General features: G+C 41.6%; 3 protein-coding genes across 3 annotated transcripts; 1 reads left to right on the forward strand and 2 right to left on the reverse strand.

Moving 5' to 3' along the window:
• The first annotated feature begins 4,415 nt into the window (after positions 1-4,415).
• On the forward strand, positions 4,416-6,341 carry LOC122616485 (probable cytochrome P450 316a1). Its single transcript, XM_043791948.1, has 4 exons — positions 4,416-4,698; positions 4,746-5,175; positions 5,239-5,777; positions 5,836-6,341. The coding sequence occupies exons 1-4, from the start codon at positions 4,542-4,544 to the stop codon at positions 6,210-6,212; spliced, it is 1,503 nt and encodes a 500-aa protein (XP_043647883.1). The 5' UTR covers positions 4,416-4,541; the 3' UTR covers positions 6,213-6,341.
• On the reverse strand, positions 6,195-8,814 carry LOC122616484 (cytochrome P450 4d8). The gene is made up of 4 exons (XM_043791946.1): positions 8,658-8,814; positions 7,338-7,791; positions 6,719-7,281; positions 6,195-6,649 (listed from the first exon to the last, which is right to left on the reverse strand). Exons 1-4 carry the CDS (start codon positions 8,812-8,814, stop codon positions 6,300-6,302), a joined length of 1,524 nt encoding a protein of 507 aa, XP_043647881.1. The 3' UTR covers positions 6,195-6,299.
• A 1,068-nt stretch (positions 8,815-9,882) lies between these two features.
• LOC122616486 (carboxypeptidase B) lies at positions 9,883-11,283 on the reverse strand. The gene is made up of 2 exons (XM_043791949.1): positions 10,562-11,283; positions 9,883-10,499 (listed from the first exon to the last, which is right to left on the reverse strand). The coding sequence occupies exons 1-2, from the start codon at positions 11,269-11,271 to the stop codon at positions 10,064-10,066; spliced, it is 1,146 nt and encodes a 381-aa protein (XP_043647884.1). The 5' UTR covers positions 11,272-11,283; the 3' UTR covers positions 9,883-10,063.
• Positions 11,284-13,527: the final 2,244 nt, after the last annotated feature.

Genomic DNA, 13,527 nt, shown 5'->3' on the forward strand with positions numbered 1-13,527 from the left:
CTTTTTGCCACGCCCACTGTAACGCCCACAAACCGCCCAAAGCTGCCACGCCCACACTTTTGAAAAATGTTTCGATATTTTTTCATTTTTGTATTAGTCTTGTAATATTCTATCGATTTGCCAAAAAACTTTTTGCCACGCCCACTCTAACGCCTTCAAACCGACAAAAACTGTCAGTGTTGAAGATTCTCCTTCGCAATTCCACTTGCTGAGTAACGGGTATCAGATAGTCGGGGAACTAGCGTTCTCTCTTGTTTTTATTAATTTTTGGATTTTAACCGAAAATTGTTTTTTTGTTTTTTTGCAATTATATTTATCAGTATTTTTATCAGAACATTCAAAATGACATGGCCAGATATACATATATACTTTATAAGGTCGGAAACGCATACTTCTGCCCGTTACACACTTTTCAACGAATCTAGTATACCCTTTTACTCTACGAGTAAAGGGCACAAGTAATAAGTACAAGCAAAGATAATTAGTTTATTTGTTCTACATTTCTTTTTTAGTAAGTTTAATTAAAAGCAGTCACCCTTTGGTCAATAAATAAAAAAGTAATCAATAATATAATTTGATTTTTTTGCTAGAATAAAATGTCAATTATCAACAAAAATATGTGATTGTGAATAAAATCCAATTGCATTGAAAAATATGCACTGCCATGGAAACTAGCTTTTTCAATTAGTCCTTGCATTCGCACCAGGACCTCAAATTCTTCCACCTTCTTCCTCACAATCACCAGCCGGCTGGTGTCAGACAGCAAATGCAAATGCAAATGCAGATTTTTAAGCCTTGCGGCAGCTTTTGCGCAAACAGATTGTAAACAAATAAATGCCGCCGGCAGACACTCGAACATTCGGTGGTCAGTTTCCAGATTGCAGCCTGAAATTCATGCAATACTTTATCTCACATGCAATGTAGTATGTACTTCACTTTTGAGCCACGTTAAGTTCAGTCTGCTGAAACCTTTTTCGCACTTAAGTGGTTAAATTGGCTGTGATAAATTGTTGCCGAGTCAAAGTTGTTGCCGCTGCGGGGCACCTCAAGTCACATGTGGTGGTGATGCGAGTGGGTGTTTTTGGGTGGTGTGTGGTTTTCGCTTCGGAAAATGCGTGAAAAGTCCACAGGCACGAAAAAGCTGGGAGACTGAGACTCACTCATCTGCTTATTCATTGAGTGCCTGTCGCTGACAGTAATCATAACGCAGTCATCAGCTCGTAATATTACGGCCGCCTGACATATGACAACTGGGAAAGCGGAAAATGGGGTCTTGGGGACCAAGGAAAAGGTATGCGGACTATTAATATGCCAGTGTGTGGATGCTTTCATTCAGAGAAAATACCACATCACTTAAGTTTTAATAAAAATGTAATTACGAACGACACTATCGTTTTCAAAGTTATAATTGGGTGCTATCATGGATAAGAAGTATCGGAAATACTTTAAAAAATCCACTTATTGAGTAACTGAATTTTACTATATTAACTATATTATGTATTAACCTATTTTATTATGAAGTAACGCATTCGTTTTAGTTTTTTCTCTGTGCATTAATAGTACTATTATTATCCAAGCCCCAGCTCATAATGGGCGGTACCTAATGGGTGATGGTTAATGGGGGTGGCGGTTAAGAGGTGGCTTAACAGCAGGTTAGTGGGCGGGGGGCGTGTGTCTGAGACTGATGGAAACCTTTTAGCTGCAGTGGCCAAATGAAATGTCTAGCCAAGTATCGTTCATTCTGATTAGCTGTTATAATTGGGGAATTCTTTCACATTCAAGTTTCTCGAAATGTAGACAGTATGAGCTTTGGCAGTAAGCAAATTTTCACGCTTATCGCTGAACTCACATCAGACAATCTTGATGTGCATATCATTTTTATGGGCAATTCATGCAAAATGCTTCCAGTGGCCAACAACAGCAAGGAAAAGCACAATGCCAACGTCGAATTCGGCGGAAAATACTTCGGCCTGCACGGTTTTGCAATACTCTACACTAGTTATTTCTTATGCAAAATATTATACAAATGTGTGAATAAAAACTCATTTTTTATTGAAACTTAGTACGTTCAGCAGTTTTACAATCTTGTTACTTATATCCCAATTAAATATAAGGAAATCCAGTTGAAGAACAATCTCCCATTTTAATTACATTAGCACTACATCACATGGGTTGTTTGTATATACTTATATAAATTTTATTGTCTAACTGCTAGACCTTAAGTCCTTTCGGCCCATATCCTCTACTTCAGTTGTCATCGCTTTCCATGTGTGTTTCTGCTTTTTTTCTGCCTCTAACTTGCCGGCTGACCGACTGCATTTGCAATTTAGGGGCAAGCCTACACTGCGTCCTAAAAAATTGGTTTTACACGAAGAACTCGAAATGTTTTTTAATAAGTAAATAAATTAGAAAATCTTGTATTGAACAAATATTTCAGTTCCACTTTACAAAAAACTGAAAGAAGTTATTAATCTGTTTTATAGTATGCACAGTAATACACCTTTAAAAACAAACACTCTTTTAGGTACAGCATTTATATTTAAGCATATTCACATGGACCATCGATTATGACTCGCACTGTAAGCATGTGTATCTATGCCTGTATCTAACTATCTGCCACTTTTTGCGAACGTGTATCTGCCGCCGCGGCGAACAATGGGAATGTAAATGGTTGCAATGTCTTTGTTTTACATTTTTTTCGCAGGAGCTCATATTCGGCAGGCTTGTGAAAGGATTTTTGTCCTGCCGCCGTTTGTCGGTCTCGGATTTTTTGTTCTTATTTCTCTTGTTTGGTTATTTCTGTGTTTTTGCGTAACACTCCTGTCCTGTCGGCTTTGTAGTTCGCTTACTTTTCATTGTCACCGGCGACGCTGTCATCAAATTTTTTGTTCATTTGCATATGCGAGACGGTGGCGAACGGAATGTTTGGTGTTTGCTGTTTGGTGTTTGGTCACGTGGCCAGTAACCAGTAACCAGTGGCCATTGCACTCGACTCCAGCCGAAGAGTCCTTGTACTTGCGACTCGTGACATTGACGTATGAATGCCTGAATACCTGGCCCTCATAAATACATGCACACACTATGGCCAACTTGGGAACTTCGGTGTTGCAGAGCTTCCGAGTGCTTCTAGCCGGGTTCAACGGCCCACAAAATCCCCAATAAAACTGGCTTCATTAGCCGCCATTAGCCGGCTTTGTCTGTTTGTTGCCTCATAGTGAAATTGTGCAGAAAAATGCCGGGGCTGGAAGCAAAAACCCGAAGCTGGACACATGGCCCCTCTTGCCTTTTGCCTTATGCCATTTGCCACTTGAATGCGTGCGGAGTGTCATTAAAGTTTCATCAACGCCGCAAAATGAAAATGGAACACAACAAACTCCGCTCGGTTTGAAGGAACACCCCAGTTTTGCCAACTCCCCGAGGGCAAGGATATATACAAGATACAAGAGATATACAGAAGTGGTGGTCTGAGGGCAGGAAGGATTGCTGATATTGTCATTACATGCTTGGGGGATATTTCTGTGGCGTAACCAAGGCAAATGTACTTTTGACAGTCCGAGTGCTGGCAACTTCTGAAACCTGAAAGGGTTGACCAACCCTCTCCGTTGACCCCGGCAACCGCAAAGGGGCAAAAGACAAAAGATTTGTTTGCTCGCCGGGACAACAGCTGCTTATGGCCCCAAGGCGTTCGTCCTTCGTCCTTCATCCTTTGCTGTCCTACCCACTCGATTGCCCCAAATTGGTTTGTTTAATAGTTTCGAATCGTGTCACCCGGCTCAGCAGCCATAAATGTTTGGTAAGTATTTAAATATTTATTAGCGACTAGTATCTTTTATGGCACAGATGACGCAATTATCTATGACACCCCAACCCCCAACCCCCAATGGGTATTGGCAATTTTCGACTTGGCCAATCAAGTTTGCTCGCTTACTTAAGTTCTAAGCTTACAATTCGCTTTACTGAGATATGGGCTTAGAATCAAATTATGCCAGCCCATATACACTTTATTTAAATTTATGAATAAATAATATTAATAATTTATATCTATATTTATTATACGCTTTTTATTAATATTGTATATATTTAGTTTGCATATTATCTAGCAACATGTTGCTGATACATTACGCAACATTTTGTGGAACTCATTGCAAGCGACCAAACTAAAATGTTGCTATTTTATTTATTTATATCTAAATGTTTTTATTTCTACGAAAAAGTGGTTTTAAAAACCAAAACTTTAAAAAAAAATCAAGATATATCTTTCTGTCGTTGTAAGCACATTTAATTTGATCATGAAATACTATAGAGAAGAATAATATAGCAAACTTATCTTAGCTTATCCGGAGATTTTACTATCGCTTGGTTATTTTTTGACATACAAGGGGGTCGGAGCATCGATAAGATTAAGTGAAATTTAAGACCCCTGTGAGATTAGCACTGCCCCTCGAACGACCATAAAGCGTGGATAGTATAGATGCAGGCGATTGCGATAACCTGCGATTAGCATAGACAAACGGGGACGGCGTTTTGGCTCAGTTGGAACCATGATCTTGACCACCACATTCGTCTGTTTCTGCCTGGCTTCGGCCTTCAACTATTTCAGGACCCGCCGGCAGAGATCGCTGATCAAAAACCTGAAGGGACCCTTTACCTGGCCACTGATGGGAGCAATGCACAAGTTGCTATTTCTAACGCCGAAAAGTAAGTGCTACTGGACTTCACATATACTTTCTTACAAATCCGCGCAGATTTCTTCAAGCGCAGCACCAAATACCTTAGCAAATATGGATCCTTGAGTCGTTGTTGGGTCTTCCATCGCCTCTTCATTCCCCTGGCAGATCTAGAGCTCAGCAGACAGCTTTTGGAAAGTGACACACATCTGGAGACGGGATATGAGCTGATGAAGGATTGGCTGGGCGGAGGTGTTCTCATGTGTCAGTCGGATCAGTGGCAAAAGCGACATGCTCTCATTAGTGGTCTTTTTGACAAAAGGAACTCGGAGCAGTTGATGGATTTAAGTCGCCAACAGGCGGATCAATTGCAACAGAAATTGGTGGAAAAGGCAGATCAAAAGGTGTTTGATATCTGGGAAACGGTGAGTCCAATGGTTTTGGATCTAATAGTAATGATCACCTGTGGTGCCAAACCCAGTGAGGAGTATTCCCAGAATCTAGAAAAGTAAGTAATACTATATCTTACTCAAAGGTAATATTAATCCCATATTTTTTGTATCTTTTGCAGCTTATCCGAGGTGTATAGAAAACGTTTTCTGAGCCTACAGTCTGCAAACAGATTTAACTATTGGCTGAGTTCTCCCTTTATGAGAAAGCGTCAGAATCGATTAATAAAAAGACTAAATGAGGAACACAAGAATCTCATGGCCAGTCACCAAAGTCAAAAGCAATTGAAGATTGGTAATGGCTTGGACATGTCTCAGTTAAGGTCAATACCTATGAAAAATTATGAATGTCTTTTGGAAATTCTTGTGGAGAGTAAAGATCCCCAACTTACAACTGAAGAAATCTGTGGAGAGCTAAACACCAGTAATTATCTGGGCTATCTGCTCTGCAGTTCAGCTCTCTGTTTCTGCCTCGTCACAATTGCTAGAAATCCATCGGTTCAGCAAAGGTGTTTGGAGGAACTAAAGCTGGCTCAGATCAAGGATCAAGGATGGGACCTGGATAAGCTACCTTACCTGGAAGCTGTTCTGCAAGAAACTATGCGTCTTTACCCGCCACAGGTGATTGTTGGGCGGCAACTCAAGAAAGATTTCGCATACAGTGCGTATGAGTAACATATTTTTGTTTGAGTGTGTTAACCTAATTTGCTTTCCAACAGCCCACAGTATCGTGGGAGACGGAGATCTCCCCTTTGGCTCGGAGGTCTATATTAATCTCTATGAACTGCAGCGCAATGAGAATCGATATCCCAAAGCGAATATCTTTGATGCGGAGCGATTTTTAGGCTCACCTCCGGAACTCCTGAGCTTCAGTCTTGGTCCTCGCTGTTGTCCAGCGCGAAAGTTTAGTATGAAGCTACTGAAAACAATGTTGGCTCCCATTTTGGCCAACTTTGAACTGTTACCCTATGGCGATGAGGTGCGCTTGGACTTGCGACATATAATGGGATCATCAAATGGCTTTCAGTTGGCACTAAAGCCACGCGAAGTAGATGGAAAATCCATTTCATTTTCGTCTAATAAAATTTTGGTATAAAGCCTTTAATTGTACAACTATTCCTTAAAAATATGATATTACCTTATAAACCCATTGTGTATTTTTACAACTTAAGCTAGTTAGTACTTAGTTACTGTTACGCTTTCGCATTCCCAGCTGAAAGCCCGTTTCCGATCGCAAAACGATGTTCACAACGCACTCAACCCTTTTACCCAGCGGAAGCAGCTCGTACTCCCTGATAATCTTGGCCAGCATCATCTTCATCTCCAGCTGGGCGAACTTCTGACCAATGCAGTTTCTGGGTCCCGCACTGAATGGTATCATTCTAAATGGAGCCACGCGACCTCCATTCTCATGTCTCTCAGAGATAAATTCGTCGGGATTAACAAAGGTTTCCGGCTGGCGATGTATACCAAAGATTCCGATTATAATCTCTGTGCCAGCAGGAAGAACTCCATCTCCATACACGGAATTCGCTGAAAAGAGTTTACAAACATATTAAACTAGGGACCAATTTGAAAACTAAGAATAAATAAAAAACCTACTGTACTTAAAGTCAGTCTGCAATTTACGCCCTACGATTGGCACAGGTGGATACATCCTCAGCGACTCCTTGATGACGCACTCCATGTACTTGAGCTCCCCGAGGTCCCGAATGGTCACTGGTCTGCTTCGATCGGTGCCCAGAACCCTGAGGATCTCCTCCAGCATCTTTTCCTGCACCTCGGGATGCCTCGATAGCTCGTGCAGGCAGAAGGACAAGGCACTGGTGGTGGTATCGTGACCCTCGAACATGAACGTGTCCACCTCCTCGCGAATCTCATCGTTGGTCAGTGGTCTGCCATCCACCGTGGCCATCAGCAGCACGTCAAGCAAGGCCATGCGCCGCTTGGAGCCCACATCCTCATCGCCAGTTGCCACCAATTTCGATTGCTTCTGCTGATCCTCTAAAGCCTGGCGACGCTGCTCGATCACCTTGATGGTGAATTCCTGCATCGTGCGGATGAGCTGCGTCTGGCGCCATTTCAGGTGGGGATGGGTGAGGGCGAAAAGCAGCTCCACCTGCAGATAAGCCGACATGAATCGCCAACTTAGCAGAGCAGTGCATCTGTGAGGGATTACCAAATATGACTATTTATCCCATTAATTTCATAGGGCACCTACTCATTGACTGCCTCAGCATATGGTGTACTCTCGTTGGCCTGGGCATACACTTTGGTGCCCATAGCAGTTTCGGCTATTATGTCCAATGCTGCGGCACAAATGCTTCGATACACATCGAAGGTATCTCCATTGGCCTTTTGCACCAGTCTCTGGACGCAAATGTTCGACTGCTGATCGAATACCTCGACAAACTGCTCAAGGATCGAGAAATGGAACGTGGGCGTGATGATCTTGCGGCGTTGGTGCCACACTTTCCCATCGCTGAGGAGCAATCCATTGCCCAGCCACTGGCCAAGTACTTTGTACACCGGATGCTTCACCAGATGCTCCTGACTACTCAGTAGCTGCTCATTCAACTCCGCATCGCCACTCAAAATCAGCAGGCGATTAAAGATCCACACTCGTTGAAGGTGTCCGAATTTCTGCACGTACTCTCGACCCACTTTTAGAAAAGCTGATTTATTTATATTAAAATAAAATAAAATAAATCAATTAAAACGAATGAAAAAGCATATATAATATTCTTATATGAGTAGAACCGATATGCAATTTATTTCTTTCTCTGCTCAGAAATTCTTTGATAAGAAATCTTGTTAGCCATTGACCATTCATTAATAGCTTCGCGATAGTACGTGAGATTCTAAAGTAATCTACGATTAATGTTTGTTCAAAATACAACATATTATTAGCTTAAGATTAAGTACTTCTCTTTTCAAATTGCTTACCATACTTAGAATTAGTACCAATAAAAATTGGTGATAATATAAGCCATTCAAAGTTTTCCACTATGCACGATCCAAGTGCATATGTATTATTTGCTAGCTTAAGTAAAATGCTACTTTTATTCTTATTTGATGTATTTTATTGTTGATCTGGTTGTAGGAAAACCGGTTGACATCAAATTTATATTATTCAGAGCCGGTAGCGTGAAAATGTAAAAAAAAAAACATGAAACCTCGTAGTTTCTTATCAGGGAGTTAAAACAGCAGCAGTCACGAACAGCTTTTCAGTTTTCATTTATGAGTAATACATATGCGACATACATATTACAAAACGTGATACATTTTAAAGTGCATGTAAACTTTTTGAAGTTCAAGATTTGTAAATCTATTTCTGATAATTATAAGATTATAATCTGCTGTTCTTAACTTGGTTAGAATATTTGCTCAGGGGCAATAAAATATAAGAACTCTATTGATTTTATTATTTTTTAAATATTAAATATTTAAATCGTTTAGTATATAAATTACAATTCTGATCTCAGGCGAATATTCCACCCCCTTTAAGAGCTCATGTATACTTTTTTGAGCAGCTACTCACTTTTTGGGCTCAGCCGGAGAATAAGATGAAGGGCGCCAATGAGTGGTGGGCACACGGGACCCGGCAAATTGGCCACTTTGCGCCGCCGATCGGCCTGGCCAAGATGGATGATCCAGCCCGCGCCGCAGAGCAGCACAACCAGCAGAAACAGCAGCATGTTTCACTCTGAATCGCCAACGAAGCCGAACGATTCCAGCGATCCGCGAGCGAAATGCCTATAGTATATCTAATCGGAGTAGGACTCATGTGTAACTCAAAGTGCAGCTGGCGAAGCTCGAGAGCGATAATTGCGCTAATCTGCGCACACTACTTAATGTCGGCGAGACTGAGTGGCTTTATTGAGTACGAGTTCGTGCATTTGTAGTAATTATTGCCAGCCCCTGGACAAGATAGCGAGAAGCCCCTCCAGGCCATTGACATCCCGCCCCTGGGTGGTGAAGTGTATTTTTCTTGTTTTTTCAAGTAATTTCCGTTAGAGACATTCGTGCGGAAATTAAAACGTTTGACCCAACTCCCGCGCAGAAAGTGCATGAATGGCTAGATGAACAGATAGATGGCTGGGCGACGACTCGTCAGCTGGCCAAGAGCTGCCCTTCGAAAAAACTAATTAACAGCGACTTCCTGGGCCAGGCAACTTTGACTTTGTAATGGCATTTTATTATTTTAAATACTCACCATATCCACAATATCCAGCAGACCAGTGCGCCACCAACATGCAAGAGGAGGAGGAGGGGGCGAAAAGTGTTTTTAATTGTAGACAGTGAATGTGAATTTTCAATTTTCACAATTTTCACAATGACTGTTATAAATAAAATACTTGGATATATCTCGCCTTCGTTGCATTTCGGTTGGTCCGCGCGCGCACAGAAAGATTTCCCGCATTAATTTTGCATATTAAAAATGCAATTTGTTGCGTTAATTGCAGCATGTGAAATGTATCGGACAATGCAAGTGATATGCGGGTTTCCCCACCCGAAAGAAAACTCTGCCCTCTTCCACGCCAGCGAAGCAGCCAAGTCACGTTGATAGCAAGTGCAAACAAGCGGACAACGAGGCGTATGCGTAATGCCAGAGAGGCCAGTACGGGTTTCCCCTGCTGGATATTAAAAATATTTTAAAGAGCGCAAGGAGGAAAGTGTTTTCTCGCGGAATGCCCGATAATAAAGAATAAAAAAGAAACAAAGCGTTTATATGGCAAATGGAGCTTACCATTCGTGTAAAAAATAATTATTATTCTTTAATTTAATTTTGTTTTTATAAACCAAATGTACTTAGTTACAGCTAGATAACGAAACAAGATAATTTAAAAAATACAGTTTATCAATAAGAGCTTTAGATAACTTTTGTTTTTGTTCCCTTATATAGGCAGCTTGGCTTAGTAAGACTTCGAGGCAAAAACGTCTAGTTTAAACGTTGGTCAGGTATATAAAAAAAATAAAAACTGTTCCAAGCAGTGAATTAAATCCACGATTCCGTGATGCTGCGTTTAGGGGAAGCTCAACCATTGGGTTGTAGGCAATCACCCTGGATGGAGGATATATCTCAATGGTCTTCTCGGCAAACGCTTTAATGCCCGTCCAGGACTCTTCAGCCAGATGCCGAATATCTCTGGTGGGGGGAAAGAACTTGTACTCCACCTGATCCTGTCCCACTCCCGACATCTCGAACACAAAGGAGAGTGGGAATCCCGCGACCAGTGCATAGTCCATGCTGGTGCCACCAAATGTTCCGGCAAATTTAGCATATTGCCACGTCTTTATAAAGGTGCCCGTACTTTGCCCAATTCGATTAGCAACAAACCTTCCGATTTCATCGTGCTCCTTTTGGTTTGACACTGGTGCGCTATATAAAATGTAAGTAATGTAAGTAAATTATAAATTATTAAGCATTTGTTTCCAACATACGTATCGTAGACCCAAGGATAGAAGACCGATCGGTTTGCCGTGTGCAGTGAGAGATACATTACCGCCCGTTTGCTTTCCACCAGGCTGTGCATTATGTCGCGCACCGTACGTGCCTCCACCTCCGAGAATGGTGCACTGCCAGCGTAGTTCTCGTCACAGGGATCCTCTAGCTGCGGAAAGCCCACCTTCCAGTTAACTGCAAAGTTCCTGTTCAGATTGGTGCCAAAACAGTTGCCTCCATTCGGTGTCCTCGTGTTGCGCCAGTAGCGTTCCGTATTGCGTGAATACACGTAGCCATCTGGATTCGCCAGTGGCATTATGTGCCAATCGTAGTCAGCCAAAAGATCGGCATTCTCCTCAAACTCCACTACCAGCTTATGGATGGTAAGGAGGGCGGCGGCGGGAGTCATCCACTCGCGCGAATGGAGGGCAGCATCCAAGAATATCACCCGCTTTCCCGGACGTCCATCTCCATTGGTTATCATCGCCATTTTCAGGACTCGGTTCTCGTAGGTGCGGCCCACATCCTTTAGGGTCACCCGACTACTGTGCGACAGAGCCAGCTGATCCAGGTACTCCATGATTCCATCGTAGCTGAGGTAGTTGTCCAGTTGCAGCTTAACTGCTCTTCGTCGGCGGACTTCCCTTGCCTCCGCCAGCGGATTCACAATCGCCGCGAGAACGACGATCCCACACAGAATTCTCCACATGCTGCCGGAGAGCCAATGTGCCGGGAACTAACTCTGAGCATTCCGAGTTCGGTTAATATATACATGGCTTTGAGAGATATGGTATAAAGGGCATTTATCGTGACTACGAACATGCAATACCCTCATTTGTGACTATTCCCAAACACCCATTTTCTACTTAACAAAGTGTAATATGTGAGAAATAGGTTCATTTTTTGTGTATGAATTATAAAATTCTTGAAATTTCGACAATTTTTATTTGTCATAAACAACAAATGTATTCCCTCTTTCCTTGGAACGGACTTCTCTGTAAATCTCTTTAAGTATATATAACCCATATATATATAACCCACACAAAGAGTTTTATGTTGAAAACATATTTGAACAAATTTTCGGGTAGCACGCAAAAATTACGTCATTTAATACTCAAACAGGTTTTTAGTAGAAATCCATTGATTGCTATTCTTCAAATAAACATGCAATCGCGTATACTATAAAACAAAGAGAATGCAAAGCAAAGCAAATTCTCTTAACTCTTTATCTCTTGACTAAAGAATACACTGATTTATAAACAACACACTGAAGAATGGTCGTGGAAAATATACCAATAGTATACATTTTTACAAGCAAATATACCTTTATATGAGTTTAATAATCGGATGCGCTATTATTTAATTTTTATACTAAAATTAAATTCGTGGAAAAGTATGTAACAAGAAGAAGGAAGCGTTTCCGACTATATAATGTATATATATTCTTCATCAGGATCAATAGCCGAGTGGATCTGGCCATGTCCGTCTGTCCGTCCGTCAGAGAGTTGAGATTCAGGATGTAGACTCCACCCCGCTCTCTCTTGGTATTAATTAAAGGACAAATAATAAAACTTGGCTGATTCCAATGCAAAGATGCGAAAGCTCGACACGAAGTAAAACTATGTTATTAAGAAATATTTCACAACCTTTTGCTAAGACCACCCAAATTGACTTAATATTTGTTGGCAGCAAGGAAAGAATGCAGATGATGTGGCAAGTTGGCGCCATGACTCTATCTTGCTTTGCGGCTTTGCCATTTTGCGGCTTAAAGGGCCATTAAAAAATGTAATTATGTTGATAAATACGTCTTACTGGGCATTTTGCATTTTTATTTTTTGCCAACTTTCCGTTGGCCAATGTCCTGGCTGTGGAAAGTGGGAAAACTTTTAGCCGCAACAGCTAAATAAAAACAACAACTAACGGCTCGGCCTTTCTTCGTCTCCTTTTGCATTTTGTTAGCTGTTTCAACTTTTCAGCCAACAAATTTACTAGCCCTGGTCGGGCAAATATTTTATCATTGCGCCTTTTAGCACTCAAGTGGCGGACAGAAGTGGTGGCTGCACGGGGGGAATGGCAGGAGGTCCTGCAGGATGTCGGACTAAGCGCAGTTTATGGCTTCATTTTTTGCAAATTTCTGCCTTTTGCTCAGTTTTTCAATTCGGAAGTTTTTGCTCCAGAAGTTGCTGGCCCTGTTCTGGTAATCATTTTGGCCATTACTTTGATGGCCAGCTAATGAAGCTATCATTTAAAGAAGCTGTGAGAAGAGGAAGAGCACACAAATTGGTTATTGACTCCGGGCATTCATAAGTTTTCGATTTGCTTCCGGCTGCGTATGGAGTTTTTCCGTTTCTTTAGCAAAATTAATGAGCCAGCAAAAATCTGATTTCAATTTCCCGATTACAGTTGTCAATGTGCATAATTTACGAGGATGGGCAGAATCTTATTATTTCATAAGTTACGCTACTTGAGGGTCCTTCGCCCTTTCAAATGCTCCTGGCTCCTTCGGTTGCCAGCATTCCAGTCACGTAGCTTCCATGTCCGATTTTTAAGTTTGCGCTGCACAAATCACGTAACCCCTCTGCATCCTTCTGCCCGGGATCCAAGGATCACGGACTGGTGTAAGGATCAGAGCTAATGTCCTACTTGGGGCTATTTGTAGGGTGCACTTTGTGTGGATTTTATGATTTGTTTACGCTGCCTCCGAACGTGAGTGATAAACAGGGAGTGAGCCGCAAGCAGGACAAGAAAACCAAGGCAAATGGTGTGCACATGATGCAAATATGGTTATGCAGGAACATTGTTAAATGAGTCAATCAAACAGATGATGTGATTAACTTAGCACAAGCGCACAAACAATGGTCAGATTTCAATAGTTATTAAAAACCAATAATGACTTTAGTTCAACAATTTATTTAACAAGCATACACAAGCTATAATGCATAACCTTAACTTAAGTAATGATCAC

This window comes from Drosophila teissieri, chromosome 3L (assembly GCF_016746235.2).
Source record: "Drosophila teissieri strain GT53w chromosome 3L, Prin_Dtei_1.1, whole genome shotgun sequence".
Classification (NCBI taxonomy): Eukaryota; Metazoa; Arthropoda; class Insecta; order Diptera; family Drosophilidae; genus Drosophila; species Drosophila teissieri.

Coding starts and splice junctions, on each gene's coding strand:
- LOC122616485 (XM_043791948.1), top strand. CDS start 4,542: ATGATCTTGACCACCACATTCGTCTGTTTCTGCCTGGCTTCGGCCTTC. Junction 4,699..4,745: donor GCTATTTCTAACGCCGAAAA/GTAAGTGCTACT, acceptor AAATCCGCGCAG/ATTTCTTCAAGCGCAGCACC. Junction 5,176..5,238: donor TATTCCCAGAATCTAGAAAA/GTAAGTAATACT, acceptor TATCTTTTGCAG/CTTATCCGAGGTGTATAGAA.
- LOC122616484 (XM_043791946.1), bottom strand. CDS start 8,814: ATGCTGCTGTTTCTGCTGGTTGTGCTGCTCTGCGGCGCGGGCTGGATC. Junction 7,282..7,337: donor TATGCTGAGGCAGTCAATGA/GTAGGTGCCCTA, acceptor AATCCCTCACAG/ATGCACTGCTCTGCTAAGTT. Junction 6,650..6,718: donor GCAGACTGACTTTAAGTACA/GTAGGTTTTTTA, acceptor AACTCTTTTCAG/CGAATTCCGTGTATGGAGAT.
- LOC122616486 (XM_043791949.1), bottom strand. CDS start 11,271: ATGTGGAGAATTCTGTGTGGGATCGTCGTTCTCGCGGCGATTGTGAAT. Junction 10,500..10,561: donor TATCCTTGGGTCTACGATAC/GTATGTTGGAAA, acceptor CATTTTATATAG/CGCACCAGTGTCAAACCAAA.